General features: G+C 36.9%; 1 protein-coding gene across 5 annotated transcripts in view; it reads right to left on the bottom strand.

Moving 5' to 3' along the window:
* LOC133622746 (calmodulin-binding transcription activator 1-like) overlaps positions 1-19,303 on the bottom strand; it is a 223,990-nt gene that overhangs the window by 12,834 nt on the left and 191,853 nt on the right. For 4 of the 5 annotated variants that reach the window (XM_061985671.2, XM_061985670.2, XM_061985673.2 and 1 more), the window contains 6 exons: positions 15,996-16,074; positions 15,655-15,922; positions 13,412-13,845; positions 6,110-6,258; positions 1,337-1,586; positions 79-147 (listed from right to left, as the gene is read on the bottom strand). In XM_061985671.2, coding sequence (XP_061841655.1) covers positions 79-147; positions 1,337-1,586; positions 6,110-6,258; positions 13,412-13,845; positions 15,655-15,922; positions 15,996-16,074 — 1,249 coding nt within the window. The remainder of the gene's footprint in view (positions 1-78; positions 148-1,336; positions 1,587-6,109; positions 6,259-13,411; positions 13,846-15,654; positions 15,923-15,995; positions 16,075-19,303) is intronic. The other variant, XM_061985672.2, reaches the window with a different exon arrangement.

Below are 19,303 nucleotides of genomic sequence, written 5' to 3'. Positions count from 1 at the left end.
GTCTTCCATGTTTTAATGACATGGTATAAGAGGAACACGATGAAGAGTGAATGCTCCTCAATGAAGATGGACTCTGACCTGCTTGTATCTCTTGTAGCAGCGCTGGATCACTGCTGCAATCTCTTTGCGTTGTTCCTGAATAGGACCCTGAGGAGATGTGGAATATACAAGTTGTTGAATAGGACCCTGAGGAGATGTGGAATATAAAAGTTGCTGATGCGAGAAAGCAAACAAAGATCATACAAGAGAGAGAGCGACTGGAAGAATTAATGTAAGTTATCATGTAAGAATGAATATTCTATCATGTAAGAATGAATATTATATCATGTAAGAATGAATATAATATCATGTAAGAATGAATATAATATCATGGAAGAATGAATATTATTATATCATGGAAGAATGAATATTATTATATCATTTAAGAATGAATATTATATCATGTAAGAATAAATATAATATCATGGAAGAATGAATATTATTATATCATGGAAGAATCAATATTATTATATCATTTAAGAATGAATATTATATAATAGAAGAATGAATATAATATCATGTAAGAATGAATATTATATCATGTAAGAATGAATATTATATCATGGAAGAATGAATATTATTATATCATGTAAGAATGAATATATATCATGTAAGAATGAATATAATATCATGGAAGAATGAATATAATATCATGGAAGAATGAATATTATTATATCATGGAAGAATGAATATTATATCATTGAAGAATGAATATTATACCATGGAAGAATGAATATTATTAAATCATGTAAGAATGAATATTATTACATCATGTAATAATGATTATAATTATATCATGTAAGAATGAATATTATATCATGTAAGAATGAATATTATATCATGGAAGAATGAATATTATATCATGGAAGAATAGAGCATATAATGCTTCTTGACCTTGTGGACTTGGGGGCCCAGCTTTTTCACGTCAACATTGAATTGATCATATTTTAATCGTATTCAGTCTATCTTAGATTTAGGTCAGGCTGATTTAGAGATAAGTACTAACCAAATACACTTATGACAAAAACACATTGACATACAATGAACATACATGACCTAAATGAATGTTTCTTAACTAAACTGTCAATCAAATGACAATACAGTTTCACCACTTTAGTCATTTTTGGCGCTTAAGACTCTTTTCTATGACTTTAGCTGCAGACTTCCTCTGTATTGTTTGATGTTGTCATTACTGCCACACGTGGTGGAAAGGTGTATTACAACCGAGTACCGCAGCAGCCCACAAATATGTTTTGGCGCCGGCCCTATGGTTAAGAAAGATGGCTATGAAGGATACCTTGTGTTTTCGAAGGGAGTGCAGAGCGTTCCTGACCGTCTCATTCAGCGCTCTCTTCTCTGCTTCCGTCATGGCCAGAAAAGAGGAGGAGCCTGTTTTCAAGCGTTCCCCTTTCATAGCTGTGGAGAGGGAGGAGTTCCAGTCAAAGGCCGAGGACAGGTCTTGCTTTGCTGGGGGACTCTGCTCACCCTCGGGCCCTGAGTGAGAGGTTGCTTTAGGGCCAGGAGTCTGGGGCTTGGCATCGAGGAACCTGTGGTGGGCAGCACAGCACACACCTTAGCCAACACTGTAATATATATATATACAGGTAAAAGCCAGTAAATTAGAATATTTTGAAAAACTTGATTTATTTCAGTAATTGCATTCAAAAGGTGTAACTTGTACATTATATTTATTCATTGCACACAGACTGATGCATTCAAATGTTTATTTCATTTAATTTTGATGATTTGAAGTGGCAACAAATGAAAATCCAAAATTCCGTGTGTCACAAAATTAGAATATTGTATAAGGCTAATACAAAAAAGGGATTTTTAGAAATGTTGGCCAACTGAAAAGTATGAAAATGAAAAATATGAGCATGTACAATACTCAATACTTGGTTGGAGCTCCTTTTGCCTCAATTACTGCGTTAATGCGGCGTGGCATGGAGTCGATGAGTTTCTGGCACTGCTCAGGTGTTATGAGAGCCCAGGTTGCTCTGATAGTGGCCTTCAACTCTTCTGCGTTTTTGGGTCTGGCATTCTGCATCTTCCTTTTCACAATACCCCACAGATTTTCTATGGGGCTAAGGTCAGGGGAGTTGGCGGGCCAATTTAGAACAGAAATACCATGGTCCGTAAACCAGGCACGGGTAGATTTTGCGCTGTGTGCAGGCGCCAAGTCCTGTTGGAACTTGAAATCTCCATCTCCATAGAGCAGGTCAGCAGCAGGAAGCATGAAGTGCTCTAAAACTTGCTGGTAGACGGCTGCGTTGACCCTGGATCTCAGGAAACAGAGTGGACCGACACCAGCAGATGACATGGCACCCCAAACCATCACTGATGGTGGAAACTTTACACTAGACTTCAGGCAACGTGGATCCTGTGCCTCTCCTGTCTTCCTCCAGACTCTGGGACCTCGATTTCCAAAGGAAATGCAAAATTTGCATGGTTGGGTGATGGTTTGGGGTGCCATGTCATCTGCTGGTGTCGGTCCACTCTGTTTCCTGAGATCCAGGGTCAACGCAGCCGTCTACCAGCAAGTTTTAGAGCACTTCATGCTTCCTGCTGCTGACCTGCTCTATGGAGATGGAGATTTCAAGTTCCAACAGGACTTGGCGCCTGCACACAGCGCAAAATCTACCCATGCCTGGTTTACGGACCATGGTATTTCTGTTCTAAATTGGCCCGCCAACTCCCCTGACCTTAGCCCCATAGAAAATCTGTGGGGTATTGTGAAAAGGAAGATGCAGAATGCCAGACCCAAAAACGCAGAAGAGTTGAAGGCCACTATCAGAGCAACCTGGGCTCTCATAACACCTGAGCAGTGCCAGAAACTCATCGACTCCATGCCACGCCGCATTAACGCAGTAATTGAGGCAAAAGGAGCTCCAACCAAGTATTGAGTATTGCACATGCTCATATTTTTCATTTTCATACTTTTCAGTTGGCCAACATTTCTAAAAATCCCTTTTTTGTATTAGCCTTAAGTAATATTCTAATTTTGTGACACACGGAATTTTGGATTTTCATTTGTTGCCACTTCAAATCATCAAAATTAAATGAAATAAACATTTGAATGCATCAGTCTGTGTGCAATGAATAAATATAATGTACAAGTTACACCTTTTGAATGCAATTACTGAAATAAATCAAGTTTTTCAAAATATTCTAATTTACTGGCTTTTACCTGTGTGTGTGTATATATATATATACATATATATACATAGTATATACATTGTGTAAATGGTAAATAAAAAGAGAATACAATGATTTGCAAATCCTTTTCAACTTATATTCAATTGAATAGACTGCAAATACAAGATATTTCATGTTCACACTGAAAAACTTTGTTATTTTTGCAAATAATCATGAACTTAGAATTTAATGGCAGCAACACATTGCAAAAAAGGCATTTTTACCACTGTGTTACATGGCCTTTCCTTTTAACAGCACTCAGTAAAGGTTTGGGAACTGAGGAGACACATTTTTGAAGTGGAATTCTTTCCCATTCTTGCTTGATGTACAGCTTAAGTTGTTCAACAGTCTCCCTTCTGTAATTGTAGCCTTCATATTGCACCACACATTTTCAATGTCTGGACTACAGGCAGGCCAGTCTAGTACCCGCACTGTTTTACTATGAAGCCACGCTGTTGTAACACGTGGCTTGGCATTGTCTTGCTGAAATAAGCAGGGGCGTCCATGATAACGTTGCTTGGATGGCAACATATGTTGCTCCAAAAGCTGTATGTACCTTTCAGCATTAATGGTGCCTTCACAGATGTGCAAGTTCCCCATGCCTTGGGCACTAATACACCCCCATACCATCACAGATGCTGGCTTTTAAACTCTGCGCCTAGAACAGTCCCGATGGTTATTTTCCTCTTTGGTCCGGAGGACACGACATCCACAGTTTCCAAAAACAATTTGAAATGTGGACTCGTCAGACCACAGAACACTTCTCCACTTTGCATCAGTCCATTTTAGATGAGCTAGTGCCCAGTGAAGCGTTTCTGGGTGTTGTTGATAAATAGCTTTGGCTTTGCATAGTACAGTTTTAACTTGCACTTACAGATGCAGCGACCAACTGTAGTTACTGACAGAGGTGGGTAGTAACGCGCTACATTTACTCCGTTACATCTACTTGAGTAACTTTTGGGATAAATTGTACTTCTAAGAGTAGTTTTAATGCAACATACTTTTACTTTTACTTGAGTATATTTATAGAGAAGAAATGCTACTTTTACTCCGCTACTTTTATCTACATTCAGCTCGCTACTCGCTACTAATTTTTATCGATCAGTTAATGCACGCTTTGTTTGTTTTGGTCTGTCAGACAGACCTTCATAGTGCCTGCGTTTCAACAAATACAGTCACTGGTGACGTTCACTCCGTTCCACCAATCAGATGCAGTCACTGGTGACGTTGGACCAATCAAACAGAGCCAGGGGTCACATGACCTGACTTAAACAAGTTGAAAAACTTATTGGGGTGTTACCATTTAGTGGTCAATTGTACGGAATATGTACTGTACTGTGCAATCTACTAATACAAGTTCCAATCAATCAATCAAAAGTGTGAAGGAAAAAAGACCATTTTTTACGCCCCGTCAAAAGCCTAAAGACTGACTGCACAGTTCCTGTCTTCACAATAAAAGTGCCGCTCCATCGCGCCTGCGCTTTCAAAATAAGAGTCTCCGAAAGCCTGCGCAAACAAGCTAGCAAGCTACAGAGTTTGCCGCCAATGTATTTATTGTAAAGTGTATAAAAACGAATATGGAAGCTGGACATATAAGATGCCAAAAACCAACCACTTTCATGTGGTATTAGACAGAAAGGAGGAACATTTTTTCTCCTCCATTTGAAAACGTGGACGTTTGTCATCACTACTGTCTGATTACAATCAATGCAAGTCATCAGAATCAGGTAATACACCAACTTATATTCTTGTCTTCATGAAAGAAAGGAATCTATATGTGTTAAACATGCATGTATATTCATTAAAACACTATTAACATGTAAACAAAAACGGCAAAAAAAATATATATAAATTATATACTGTATATATCAATGTATGTATATATATATGTATATGTATATGTATATATATATATATATATATATATATATATATATATATATATATATATATATATATGATATGTGTGTGTATGTTACTCATCAGTTACTCAGTACTTGAGTAGTTTTTTTACAACATACTTTTTACTTTTACTCAAGTAAATATTTGGGTGACTACTCCTTACTTTTACTTGAGTAATAAATCTCTAAAGTAACAGTACTCTTACTTGAGTACAATTTCTGGCTACTCTACCCACCTCTGGTTACTGACAGTGGTTTTCTGAAGTGTTCCTGAGCCCATGTGGTGATATCCTTTACACACTGATGTGGCTTTTAGATGCAGTACTGCCTGAGGGATCCAAGGTCATGGGCCTTGCCGCTTACGTGCAGTGATTTCTCCAGATTCTCTGAACCTTTTGATGATATTACGGAGCGTAGATGGTGAAATCCCTAAATTCCTTGCAATAGCTGGTTGAGAAATGTTGTTCTTAAACAATTTGCTCAGGCATTTGTTGACAAAGTGGTGACCCTCGCCCCGCCCTTGTTTGTGAATGACCGAACATTTCATGGAAGCTGCTTTTATACCCAATCATGGCACCCACCTGTTCCCAATTGGCCTGTTCACCTGTGGGATGTTCCAAATAAGTCTTCGATGAGCATTCCTCAACTTTCTCACTCTTTTTTGCCACTTGTGCCAGCTTTTTTAAAACATGTTGCAGGCATCAAATTCCAAATGAGCTATTATTTGCGAAAAAATAAAGTTTCTCAGTGTGAACATGAAATATCTTGTCTTTGAAGTCTATTCAATTGAATATAAGTTGAAAAGGATTTTCAAATCATTGTATTCTCTTTTTATTTACCATTTACACAACGTGACAACTTCATTGCTTTTGGGGTTTGTTCATATATATATATATATATATATATATATATATATATATATATATATATATATATATATATATATATACAAATATTTAAAAAATCCAATGCACCTTTCCACTTCAGCCAGATAACCAGACAGTAATCTGACATCCCTACTGAGTCCAAGCCTTCCAGAGTTGGTGTCAGTCTCCATAGTCCCTTGTTCAAATCCACCGGTGGACGTCTCCATGATGTGATCAGCGAGCATGGAAATGTCCAACTGCAACACACGCACGTGTATTCAATTTCCTGTTTCGACTAGGGATTGAGAAAAACAAGAACCGGTTTCCAGTGCACCAATTTCTTGGAATCGCTTGGCAATTTGGCAAACGCCTCCCTCAAAGATTGTTGAGAGGGGATGACGAGCATCATGACGTCACACAGCAAGATGGCACGCTAAAGTTTGTCAACGTTTTACAAGAAAATTGTAATAATTGCAAGGGTACTGTTTCTTTAAGAGCAGGACATACCAGCAATATGCTGAAACACACAGCATGCAATACGTTCATGTCACCTGGAGTAAATACAACAGGTACTACCCCTACAATGTTAATAACTGAAATGAATGCCTTCTGATGGAAATAAGCATGGCAAAGGACAGATTGTGACTAGTTCAGAGGCGGACGTATTCGCTCCAGTTCACGTCTGCCGCTAGCTTCTCTTTTGGCCGCGGCAGGGAAGAGTACCAAGACTCAGGACAGGAAGGACCAAGGTCACCCAGCAGTGACTCACTTTGTGGTCAAAACCCTGCAACCGTTTGCCACTGTGCTCCTGATTTTCAGTAGGTGAATGTTCAATTGTAGTCGGGTTTTCCTCCCCCTGGATATTTCACTCAGTCATGATATCGTACAGGTGGAAGTCAAAAAGTAGAACATGGTGTCAAAGTGCTTTCATGTCAGGAATTCAACTTCTAATGTGAAACTAAGAAGTGATATAAAGTCAGACTTTATTTGTTATCATGTTGATCAGTATCGCTTACAGTTTTTGAAAAGCCCACATTTTCTGAGATTTGTGGTTTTCATAAGCTGGAAGCTATAATCATCAAAATGATTTCAAAAGCAGTCTTGAAACATCTTGAGTGGAATTTTATGATCCTGTCATCCATTACTTTCACCTTCAACATCTAAACACACCTCTGCACAATATGAATTTTTTTTAGTTTCACATGTATTTTTTCTAGGGACATTATGAAGATCACATAACTAAATGTTACTAAATGTGACTAAATGTTACTAAATGTGACTAAATGTTACTAAATGTGACTAAATGTTACTAAACGTTACTAAATATTACATTCTTGTGTCATTTTCACTTTTTGTCAAATTCTACGGAAGAATGTTTTTGTTCACTGTTGGCTTTGCAAAATCATGTTACCTGTAAACCATCCATCCATCCATCCATACATCCATCCATCCATTTTCTTCCGCTTATCTGAAGTCAGGTCGCGGGGACAGCAGCCTAAGCAGGGAAGTCCAGACTTCCCTCTCCCCAGCTACTGAGTCCAGTTCCTGCCGGGGGATCCTGAGGTGTTCCCAGGCCAGCTGGGAGACATAGTCTTCCCAACGTGTCCTGGGTCTTCCCTGTGGTCTCCTACCGGTCAGACGTGCCCTAAACACCTCCCCAAGGAAGCGTTTGAGTGCATCCTGACCAGATGCCAGAACCACCTTCTCTGGCTCCTCTCCATGTGGAGGAGCAGCGGCTTTACTTTGAGCTCTTCCCGGATGACATATCTTCTCACCCTATCTCTAAGGGAGAACCTCGCCACATAACGGGGCCGCTTGTACCCGTGATCTTGTCTTTTCGCTCATAACCCACAGATCATGACCAATAGGTGAGGACAGGGATGTAGATCGACCGGTAAATTGAGAGCTTTGCCTTACGGCTCAGCTCCTTCTTCACCACAACGGATCGATACAGGGTCCACATCACTGCAGACACTGCACCGATCCGCCTGTCGATCTCATCATCCACTCTTACCTCACTGGTGAACAAGACTCCCAGGTACTTGAACTCCTCCACATGGGGCAAGATCTCCTCCCCAACCTGGAGATGACACTTCACCCTTTTCCGGGTGAGAACCATGGACTCGGACTTGGAGGTGCTGATTTTCATCCCAGTCGCTTCACAGTCAGCTGCGAACCAATCCAGTGAGGGCTGAAGTTCCTGGATTAGATGAAGCCAGCAAGACCAAATAATCTCCAAAAAGCAGAAACCTAATCCTGCAGCCACCAAAGAGCAGCCCTGGTGGAGTCCAACCCTCACTGGAAACTGGTCCGACTTACTAATGCAAACCAAACTCTGACGCGATCATACAGGGAGCGGACCGCCACAATCACAGTCTGATACCCCAGACTCTTGAGTTGTTACTTGTAAACTAAACAAAATGAACACTAATCCACCGGTTTGTTCTCTTTTCTCCAAATAAGAATTGATAAGAGAACTAATAGAGAACTAAATCGTTACGCAGAATCGAGAGCGGAATGGGATCCGAAAAATCTTCTCAATCCCCATCCCTAAGTTTGACATTGTGCAACTTTTTTGTTGGCAGTGTCAAGACTAAATATGTCATCAGACTGAGAATCATGACATGTGTCCCCACATCAGTGGTGGCAATACTGGTCTTTGGTACCACATCCCCCGTCTCTAGGACTAAGTGTGTGTGAGGAGTCTGCCAGAGTCCAGAACAATCTATGCACTATAATAAGAAAGCAGAAAGGCACAGGACATTGACACAACGTTGATTATACGTACACCTCCTTTAAAACGGACTTTGAAACAATGTTGCAAAATAGTTGTGTTTGTAAAATGAAACAATGTTGTTGTCCAACGTTGGATCCACATTGTTAGTTGGGAAATGACCAAATTTCAATGTCAAATCAATGTTACAACCCAACATTGAATTAACGTTAAAAAGCATGTTGTTTTAACGTTGTATTTGTGTTGTAGAATATTGGTTAAGAAATGACCAAATTTCAATGTCAATTCAATGTCACAACCTGACATTGATTAAACGTCAAAAAGTATGTTGTTTCAACCTTGTATTTGTGTTCTATAATATTGTTTGGGAAATGACCAAATTTCAATGTCAAATCAATGTTACAACCCAACATTGAATAAACATTGTCAAAAAGTATGTTGTTTCAATGTTGTATTTGTGTTGTAGAATATTGGTTGGGAAATTACCAAATTTCAATGTTAAATCAACGTCACAACCCAACATCGATTAAACGTTGTCAAAAAGCATGTTGTTTCAACGTTGTGTTTGTGTTGTAGAATATTGGTTAAGAAATGACCAAATTTCAATGTCAAATCAATATTACAACCCAACATTGAACAAACATCAAAAAGTATGTTGTTTCAACGTTGTATTTGTGTTGTAGAATATTGGTTGGGAAATGACCAAATTTCAATGTCAAATTAACATCACAACTCAACATTGATTAAACGTCGTAAAAAGCATGTTGTTTTAATGTTGTATTTGTGTTGTAGAATATTGGTTGGGAAATGACCAAATTTCAATGTTAAATCAACGTCACAACCCAACATTGATTAAACTTTGTCAAAAAGCATGTTGTTTCAACGTTGTATTTGTGTTGTAGAATATTGGTTGGGAAATGACCAAATTTCAATGTCAAATTAACATCACAACTCAAGATTGATTAAACGTCGTCAAAAAGTATGTTGTTTCAATGTTGTATTTGTGTTGTAGAATATTGGTTGGGAAATTACCAAATTTCAATGTTAAATCAACGTCACAACCTGACATTGATTAAATGTTGTCAAAAAGCATGTTGTTTCAACGTTGTATTTGTGTTGTAGAATATTGGTTGGGAAATTACCAAATTTCAATGTCAAATCAACGTCACAACCTGACATTGATTAAACGTAATCAACAAGTATGTTGTTTCAACGTTGTATTTGTGTTGTAGAATATTGGTTGGGAAATGACCAAATTTCAATGTCAAATTAACATCGCAACTCAACATTGATTAAACATCGTCAAAAAGCATGTTGTTTCAATGTTGTATTTGTGTTGTAGAATATTGGTTGGGAAATGACCAAATTTCAATGTTAAATCAACGTCACAACCCAACATTGATTAAACGTTGTTAAAAAGCATGTTGTTTCAACGTTGTGTTTGTGTTGTAGAATATTGGTTAAGAAATTACCAAATTTCAATGTCAAATCAACATCACAACCCAACATTGATTAAACGTCGTCAAAAAGCATGTTGTTTCAACGTTGTATTTGTGTTGTAGAATATTGGTTGGGAAATTACCAAATTTCAATGTCAAATCAACGTCACAACCTGACATTGATTAAATGTTGTCAAAAAGCATGTTGTTTCAACGTTGTATTTGTGTTGTAGAATATTGGTTGGCAATGACCAAATTTCAATGTCAAATCAACGTCACAACTTGACATTGATTAAACGTTGTCAAAAAGCATGTTGTTTCAACGTTGTATTTGTGTTGTAGAATATTGGTTGGGAAATGACCAAATTTCAATGTCAAATTAACATCACAACTCAACATTGATTAAACGTCGTAAAAAGCATGTTGTTTCAATGTTGTATTTGTGTTGTAGAATATTGGTTGGGAAATGACCAAATTTCAATGTTAAATCAACGTCACAACCGAACATTGATTAAACTTTGTCAAAAAGGATGTTGTTTCAACGTTGTATTTGTGTTGTAGAATATTGGTTGGGAAATGACCAAATTTCAATGTCAAATCAATATTACAACCCAACATTGAACAAACATCAAAACGTATGTTGTTTCAACGTTGTATTTGTGTTGTAGAATATTGGTTGGCAATGACCAAATTTCAATGTCAAATCAACGTCACAACTTGACATTGATTAAACGTTGTCAAAAAGCATGTTGTTTCAACGTTGTATTTGTGTTGTAGAATATTGGTTGGGAAATGACCAAATTTCAATGTCAAATTAACATCACAACTCAACATTGATTAAACGTCGTAAAAAGCATGTTGTTTCAATGTTGTATTTGTGTTGTAGAATATTGGTTGGGAAATGACCAAATTTCAATGTTAAATCAACGTCACAACCGAACATTGATTAAACTTTGTCAAAAAGCATGTTGTTTCAACGTTGTATTTGTGTTGTAGAATATTGGTTGGGAAATGACCAAATTTCAATGTCAAATTAACATCACAACTCAAGATTGATTAAACGTCGTCAAAGAGTATGTTGTTTCAATGTTGTATTTGTGTTGTAGAATATTGGTTGGGAAATTACCAAATTTCAATGTTAAATCAACGTCACAACCTGACATTGATTAAATGTTGTCAAAAAGCATGTTGTTTCAACGTTGTATTTGTGTTGTAAAATATTGGTTGGGAAATTACCAAATTTCAATGTCAAATCAACGTCACAACCTGACATTGATTAAACGTAATCAACAAGTATGTTGTTTCAACGTTGTATTTGTGTTGTAGAATATTGGTTGGGAAATGACCAAATTTCAATGTCAAATTAACATCGCAACTCAACATTGATTAAACATCGTCAAAAAGCATGTTGTTTCAATGTTGTATTTGTGTTGTAGAATATTGGTTGGGAAATGACCAAATTTCAATGTTAAATCAACGTCACAACCCAACATTGATTAAACGTTGTTAAAAAGCATGTTGTTTCAACGTTGTGTTTGTGTTGTAGAATATTGGTTAAGAAATTACCAAATTTCAATGTCAAATCAACATCACAACCCAACATTGATTAAACGTCGTCAAAAAGCATGTTGTTTCAACGTTGTATTTGTGTTGTAGAATATTGGTTGGGAAATTACCAAATTTCAATGTCAAATCAACGTCACAACCTGACATTGATTAAATGTTGTCAAAAAGCATGTTGTTTCAACGTTGTATTTGTGTTGTAGAATATTGGTTGGCAATGACCAAATTTCAATGTCAAATCAACGTCACAACTTGACATTGATTAAACGTTGTCAAAAAGCATGTTGTTTCAACGTTGTATTTGTGTTGTAGAATATTGGTTGGGAAATGACCAAATTTCAATGTCAAATTAACATCACAACTCAACATTGATTAAACGTCGTAAAAAGCATGTTATTTCAATGTTGTATTTGTGTTGTAGAATATTGGTTGGGAAATTACCAAATTTCAATGTCAAATCAACGCCACAACCTGACATTGATTAAACGTTGTCAAAAAGCATGTTGTTTCAACGTTGTATTTGTGTTGTAGAATATTGGTTGGGAAATGACCAAATTTCAATGTCAAATCAATATTACAACCCAACATTGAACAAACATCAAAAAGTATGTTGTTTCAACGTTGTATTTGTGTTGTAGAATATTGGTTAAGAAAAGACCAAATTTCAATGTCAAATCAACGTCACAACCTGACATTGATTAAACGTTGTAAAAAAGCATGTTTTTTCAACGTTGTATTTGTGTTGTAGAATTTTGGTTGGGAAATTACCTAATTTCAATGTCAAATCAATATCACAACCCGACCTTGAATAAACGTTGTCAAAAAGCATGTTTCCACGTTATGTTACTGCATACGTCAGAGACTAATTAGGAGTCTTTATTTGTTTACTTACTACTAAAAGACAAGTTGTCTAGTATGTTCACAATTTTATTCAAGGACTAAATAGTTTGTTGATTGCAATAATAAACATATGTTTAGTGTATCAAAAGTTTTTATGTTAGAATAAAACCAATAATGACATATTTGTGGTTCCCTTTATTTAGAAAAGTATCAAAATACATTTTGGTACCGGTACCAAAATGTTGGTACCAGGACAACCCTAGTCCTTCGTGTACTTTATTCAATGTTTACCAGGTGTTGTGGTTTCCCATGGCATTGAAGGCATCACTGTCACGTGCCAGTGTTTGTCTTTGTTTACATGTGTTCTGCGTGCTGATTGGCTGGGAGGCTGGGAAAGGGGCGGAGAATGTGGAGAACATTGGGTTCCCAGAGTGATGGAACTGACGGTTCTGTTTGTGTCTCAGTTGTTTATTTCCACTACGGCCTACAGTAGTCGGATTGTAACGACGTTACAATATTGAATTGAGTGATTCCTTGGCGCACCACTAGATGGCGCAGCACAGACTCACTGTATGAGATGTTTGGAGCATAAAAGATAATCGGTCAGATTGTCCAACACAAATGACCTCAAGTCCAACCATGTGTTAGTTGCTCAACATCAGGACCTAAATCATCAAGTTTGTTGTTTTCATGTCTTGTGCCTGCAGGGATATAATAATAAATATGTATAATATAATAATTCTATGAAAACATGAGAACAATGTCAGTGCAAAGAGATAGAGAGAGGATGATATAATGGCCTTTTTAGGACAAGCAAGAGTGTTTCCATCATACCTGCAGGTCCTGGCTGGTCTCCTGATAGGTCAGCAGCTCCTCCCCCCTGTCACTCACAACTCTTTGGCGCAGGTGGACCGCCAGTCGATCTTTACCCACAATCCTCCTGGCGAGGCTGCGCTGCCCCAGACTCCACCTGGCGCCCCCTGCTGACGCCCCTACCCTGGCCTGCAGGTGGGAGAAGGGGGCGCTGGCGGAGAGCCGAGGACAGTCGGGGGGATGTTGGGCGTGCAGAGGGGAGGGCAGAGCGCTCGGGCTGAGGCGGGACTTGAGGTTGCTGGAGGCGGAGCTAGAGAGTTGTTGCTGGGTGGCTTTCAGTCTCTTCGCCGGGGGTGGACCTGTCTGCTCTCCCTGGGTCGCCTGTGAGGTTCTGAGTCCCGCCTGGGTCCAGGACTGGTTGTTGGACTGGCTCTCTGTCCTCGTTCTCCTCAGCTCTGATGTCAAATAACAATGTAATGTACTAGAGTAGTGGTTCTCAAACATATTTCCACCTCAGAGAACTCTTGTACCACAACATTAAATACAGTAGTGTAGTAGACCTAAGTATTCATTAAGCACCAACATTATGACAGCATTTAAATATAGTAGTGTAGTAGACCTAAGTATTCATTAAGCACCACCATTATGACAACATTTAAATACAGTAGTGTAGTAGACCTAAGTATTCATTAAGTACCACCATGATGAAAACATTAAAATACAGTAGTGTAGTAGACCTAAGTATTCATTAAGTACCACCATAATGACAACATTAAAATACAGTAGTGTAGTAGATCTAAGTATTCATCAAGTACCACTATAATGACATTAAAATACAGTAGTGTAGTAGACCTAAGTATTCATTAAGTACCACCATCATGACAACATTAGAATACAGTAGTGTAGTAGACCTAAGTATTCATTAAGTACCACCATAATGACAACATTAAAATACAGTAGTGTAGTAGACCTAAGTATTCATTAAGTACCACCATAATGACAACATTAAATACAGTAGTATAGTAGACCTAAATATTTTATTAAAAACAAGGTATTCTTCAATTCTCGCTTCCCCCGATCCACGCTTCCATTCGCGGATTTAAACCACGATTGTATTCGTACTCGTCTTTGTTAAGCCAACAACTGCCACCTTTTCCAATCGCAGTCTGTTAGCGGAACCGGAAGGAACGTGTGTGTTCGGTACCTGTGACTACGCAGAAGCACTTGCAAAGTTTTTTAAAGTTATTAACTTATTACAGAAATCACATGTACATAAATATTCACAGCCCTTGCTCAATATTTAGACAAAAACCAACGCTTCCCATCCAACCTGCTTGAGAGGAATGGCCCAAAGTGTCCAAAGATAGGTGTGCCAAGATGGTGGCATCATATTCAAAAAGACTTGAGGATGTAATTGCTGCCGAGGTGGCGACTTGTCCAGGGTGTACCCCGCCTTCCGCCCGATTGTAGCTGAGATAGGCTCCAGCGCCCCCCGCCACCCCAAAAGGGAATAAGCGGTAGAAAATGGATGGATGGATTGCTGCCAAAGGTGCATCAACTAAGTATTGACTGTCAATACTCATGTACATGTGATTTTTGATGTCTGTTTTTTATTTTTAATACATTTGCTGAATTGAAAAAAAAAACTTTTTCACATTGTCATTATGGGGAACTCTGTGTAGAATTTTGAGGAGAAAAATTAATGTATTTCATTTTGGAATAAGGCTGTCAAATGTGGAAAAAGTGAAGCGCTGTGAATACTTTCTAGAAACACTGCATGTTGTAGTTGTCATATCAACCCCCTACTATATAAACACTGTATGTATATTGATGAGCTTCAAGCATACCTGTGAAGTGAAAACCATTTCAGGTGACTACCTCTCGAAGCTCATGGAGAGAATGCCAAGAGTGTGCAAAGCAGTAATCAGAGCAAAGGGTGGCTATTTTGAAGAAACTAGAATATGTTTTCGGTTATTTCACCTTTTTGTGTGAAGTACATAACTCCACATGTGTTCATTCATAGTTTTGATGTGACAATCTACAATGTAAATAGTCATAAAAATAAAGAAAACACATTGAATGAGGAGAAGGTGTGTCCAAACTTTTGGCTTGTACTGTACATTTATACATATATATACACACATACATACATACATATATATATATATATATATATATATATATATATATATATATATATATATATATATATATATATATATATATAGTTTGCAGAGTGTCAGACATGTAGTAAGAATTCTCACCAGGGTTAGCGTTGGAAGAGTGACTGTTGCTTATTCTAGCGAGCTCAGAACCTTCTCTCCATCTGTCCATCCACGCATCAGCGGCCTGGCCTTGAGCCTGAGGACTCTGTTGCAGCTGCTCCAGGAGCTCAGCCAATCGCGTGTGGCCCCGGGATCTGGCGATGTTGAGCGGCAGGCGTCCCAGAGAGTCAGGGATGGCCAACGCTCGCGGGTCCCACTGGTACAGCACCAGCGCTGCATCGGTGTGACCCAGAGCACACGCCCACATCTGGGAGGTGGATGGGAAGGTGCCGGGTTAGCATCAGGCGGAGAAGTGCATGGAGAACATGGTGACCACCCACCAGTGGTGTGCAGGAGAAGTGGTCCACGTTGAGAGGGTCCACCTCCAGCTCGAGGTCAATGCTGTCAGCGTGCTTTGTTCTGCAGAGCAAAATGAGCACATGAAATGAAACATGCCTCTTGATTATGTGAATGTATCTATTATAATTATTTTGTATCATTATTATTGTGTGAATGTCCAATCATTCACACATAGAAACATCATCTATCTATTATGATTATTTTTATCATTATTATTACTATTATTATTATTGTTTGAATGTCCAAGCATTCACACATAGACAAATCATGTATTTATTATGATTATTTTTAACATTATTATTATTATTGTGTGAATGTCCAAGCATTCACACATAGAAAAATCATGTATTTATTATGATTATTTGTATCATTATTATTATTATTATTATTATTGTGTGAATGTCTAAGCATTCAGACATAGAAAAATCATCTATTTATTATGATTATTATAATTATTATTATTATTATTGTGTGAATGCCCAAGCATTCACACATAGAGACATAATATATCTATTATGATTATTTTTAGCATTATTATTATTATTATTGTGTGAATGCCCAAGCATTCACACATAGAAACATCATTTATCTATTATGATTATTTTCATCATTATTATTATTATTATTATTATTATTGGGTGAATGTCCAAGCATTCACACATAGAAATATCATCTATTCATTATGATTATTTTTATCAATAATATTATTATTATTGTGTGAATGTCCAAGCATTCACACATAGAAATACCATCTATTCATTATGATTATTTGTATCAATATTATTATTATTGTGTGAATGTCCAAGCATTCACACATAGAAAAATCATCTATTTATTATCCATCCATCCATCCATATTCTACCGCTTGTCTCTTTCGGGGTCGCGGGGGGTCGCTGGAGCATATCTCAGCTGCATTCAGGCGGAAGGCCGGGTACACCCTGGACAAGTCGCTACCTCATCACAGGGCCAACACAGATAGACAGACAACATTCACACTCACATTCACACACTAGGGACAATTTAGTGTTGCCAATCAACCTATCCCCAGGTGCATGTTTTTGGAGGTGGGAGGAAGCCGGAGTACCCGGAGGGAACCAATGCAGTCACGGGGAGAACATGCAAACTCCACACAGAAAGATCCCGAGCCCGGGATTGAACTCAGGACTACTCAGGACCTTCGTATTATGAGGCACATGCACTAACCCCTGTTTCACTGTGCTGCCATCTATTTATTATGATTATTATCATTATTATTATTGTGTGAATGTCCAAGCATTCACACATAGAAAAATAATCTATTAATTATGATTATTATAATTATTATCATTGTGTGAATGTCCAAGCATTCACACATAGAAAATCATCTATTGATTATGATTATTTTATCATTATTATTATTATTGTGTGAATGTCCAAGCATTCACACATAGAAAAATCTTCTATTTATTATGATTATTATAATTATTATCATTGTGTGAATGTCCAAGCATTCACACATAGAAAATCATCTATTGATTATGATTATTTTATCATTATTATTATTATTGTGTGAATGTCCAAGCATTCACACATAGAACAATAATCTATTTATTATGATTATTATAATTAGTATTATTGTGTGAATGTCCAAGCATTCACACATAGAAAAATCATCTATTGATTATAATTATTTTTATCATTATTATTATTATTATTGTGTGAATGTCCAAGCATTCACACGTAGAAAAATCATCTATATATTATGATTATTGTTATCATTATTATTATTATTGTGAGAATGTCCAAGCATTCACACATAGAAAAATCATCTATTGATTATGATTATTTTTATCATTATTATTATTATTATTGTGTGAATGTCCAAGCATTCACACATAGAAAAATCATCTATATATTATGATAATTTTTATCATTATTATTATTATTATTATTATTATTATTAGTGTGTGAATGTCCAAGCATTCACACATAGAAACATCATCTATCTATTATGATTATTTTTTTATCATTATCATTATTATTACTATTATTATTATTGTGTGAATGTCCAAGCATTCACACATAGAAAAATCATCTATTTATTATAATTATTTTTATCAATGTTATTATCATTATTATTATTGTGTGAATGTCCAAACATTCACACATAGAAAAATCATCTATTTGTCATGATTATTATTATTACTATTGTGTGAATGTTCAAGCATTCACACACAGAAAAATAATCTATTCATCATGATTATTATTATTGTGTGAATGTCCAAGCATTCACACATAGACAAATCATGTATTTATTATGATTATTTTTAACATTATTATTATTATTGTGTGAATGTCCAAGCATTCAGACAAAGACAAATCATCTATTTATTATGATTATTATAATTATTATCATTATTATTGTGTGAATGCCCAAGCATTCACACATAGAGACACAATATATCTATTATGATTATTTTTAGCATTATTATTATTATTATTGTGTGAATGCCCAAACATTCACACATAGAAACATCATTTATCTATTATGATTATTTTCATCATTATTATTATTATTATTATTATTGGGTGAATGTCCAAGCATTCACACATAGAAATATCATCTATTCATTATGATTATTTTTATCAATAATATTATTATTATTGTGTGAATGTCCAAGCATTCACACATAGAAAAATCATCTATTTATTATCCATCCATCCATCCATATGCTACCGCTTGTCTCTTTCGGGGTCGCTGGAGCATATCTCAGCTGCATTCAGGCGGAAGGCCGTGTACACCCTGGACAAGTCGCCAACTCATCACAGGGCCAACACAGATAGACAGACAACATTCACACTCACATTCACACACTAGGGACAATTTAGTGTTGCCAATCAACCTATCCCCAGGTACATGTTTTTGGAGGTGGGAGGAAGCCGGAGTACCCGGAGGGAACCAACGCAGTCACGGGGAGAACATGCAAACTCCACACAGAAAAATCCAGAGCCCGGGATTGAACTCAGGACTACTCAGGACCTTCGTATTATGAGGCACATGCACTAACCCCTGTTCCACCGTGCTGCCATCTATTTATTATGATTATTATCATTATTATTATTGTGTGAATGTCCAAGCATTTACACATAGAAAAATAATCTATTAATTATGATAATTTTTTATCATTATTATTATTATTGTGTGAATGTCCAAGCATTCACACATAGAAAAATCTTCTATTTATTATGATTATTATAATTATTATCATTGTGTGAATGTCCAAGCATTCACACATAGAAAATCATCTAT

This window comes from Nerophis lumbriciformis, linkage group LG23, assembly GCF_033978685.3.
Source record: "Nerophis lumbriciformis linkage group LG23, RoL_Nlum_v2.1, whole genome shotgun sequence".
Lineage (NCBI taxonomy): Eukaryota > Metazoa > Chordata > Actinopteri > Syngnathiformes > Syngnathidae > Nerophis > Nerophis lumbriciformis.
The sequence above is the reverse complement of the archived record's forward strand: the minus strand, read 5'-3'. Positions and strand labels throughout refer to the sequence as shown.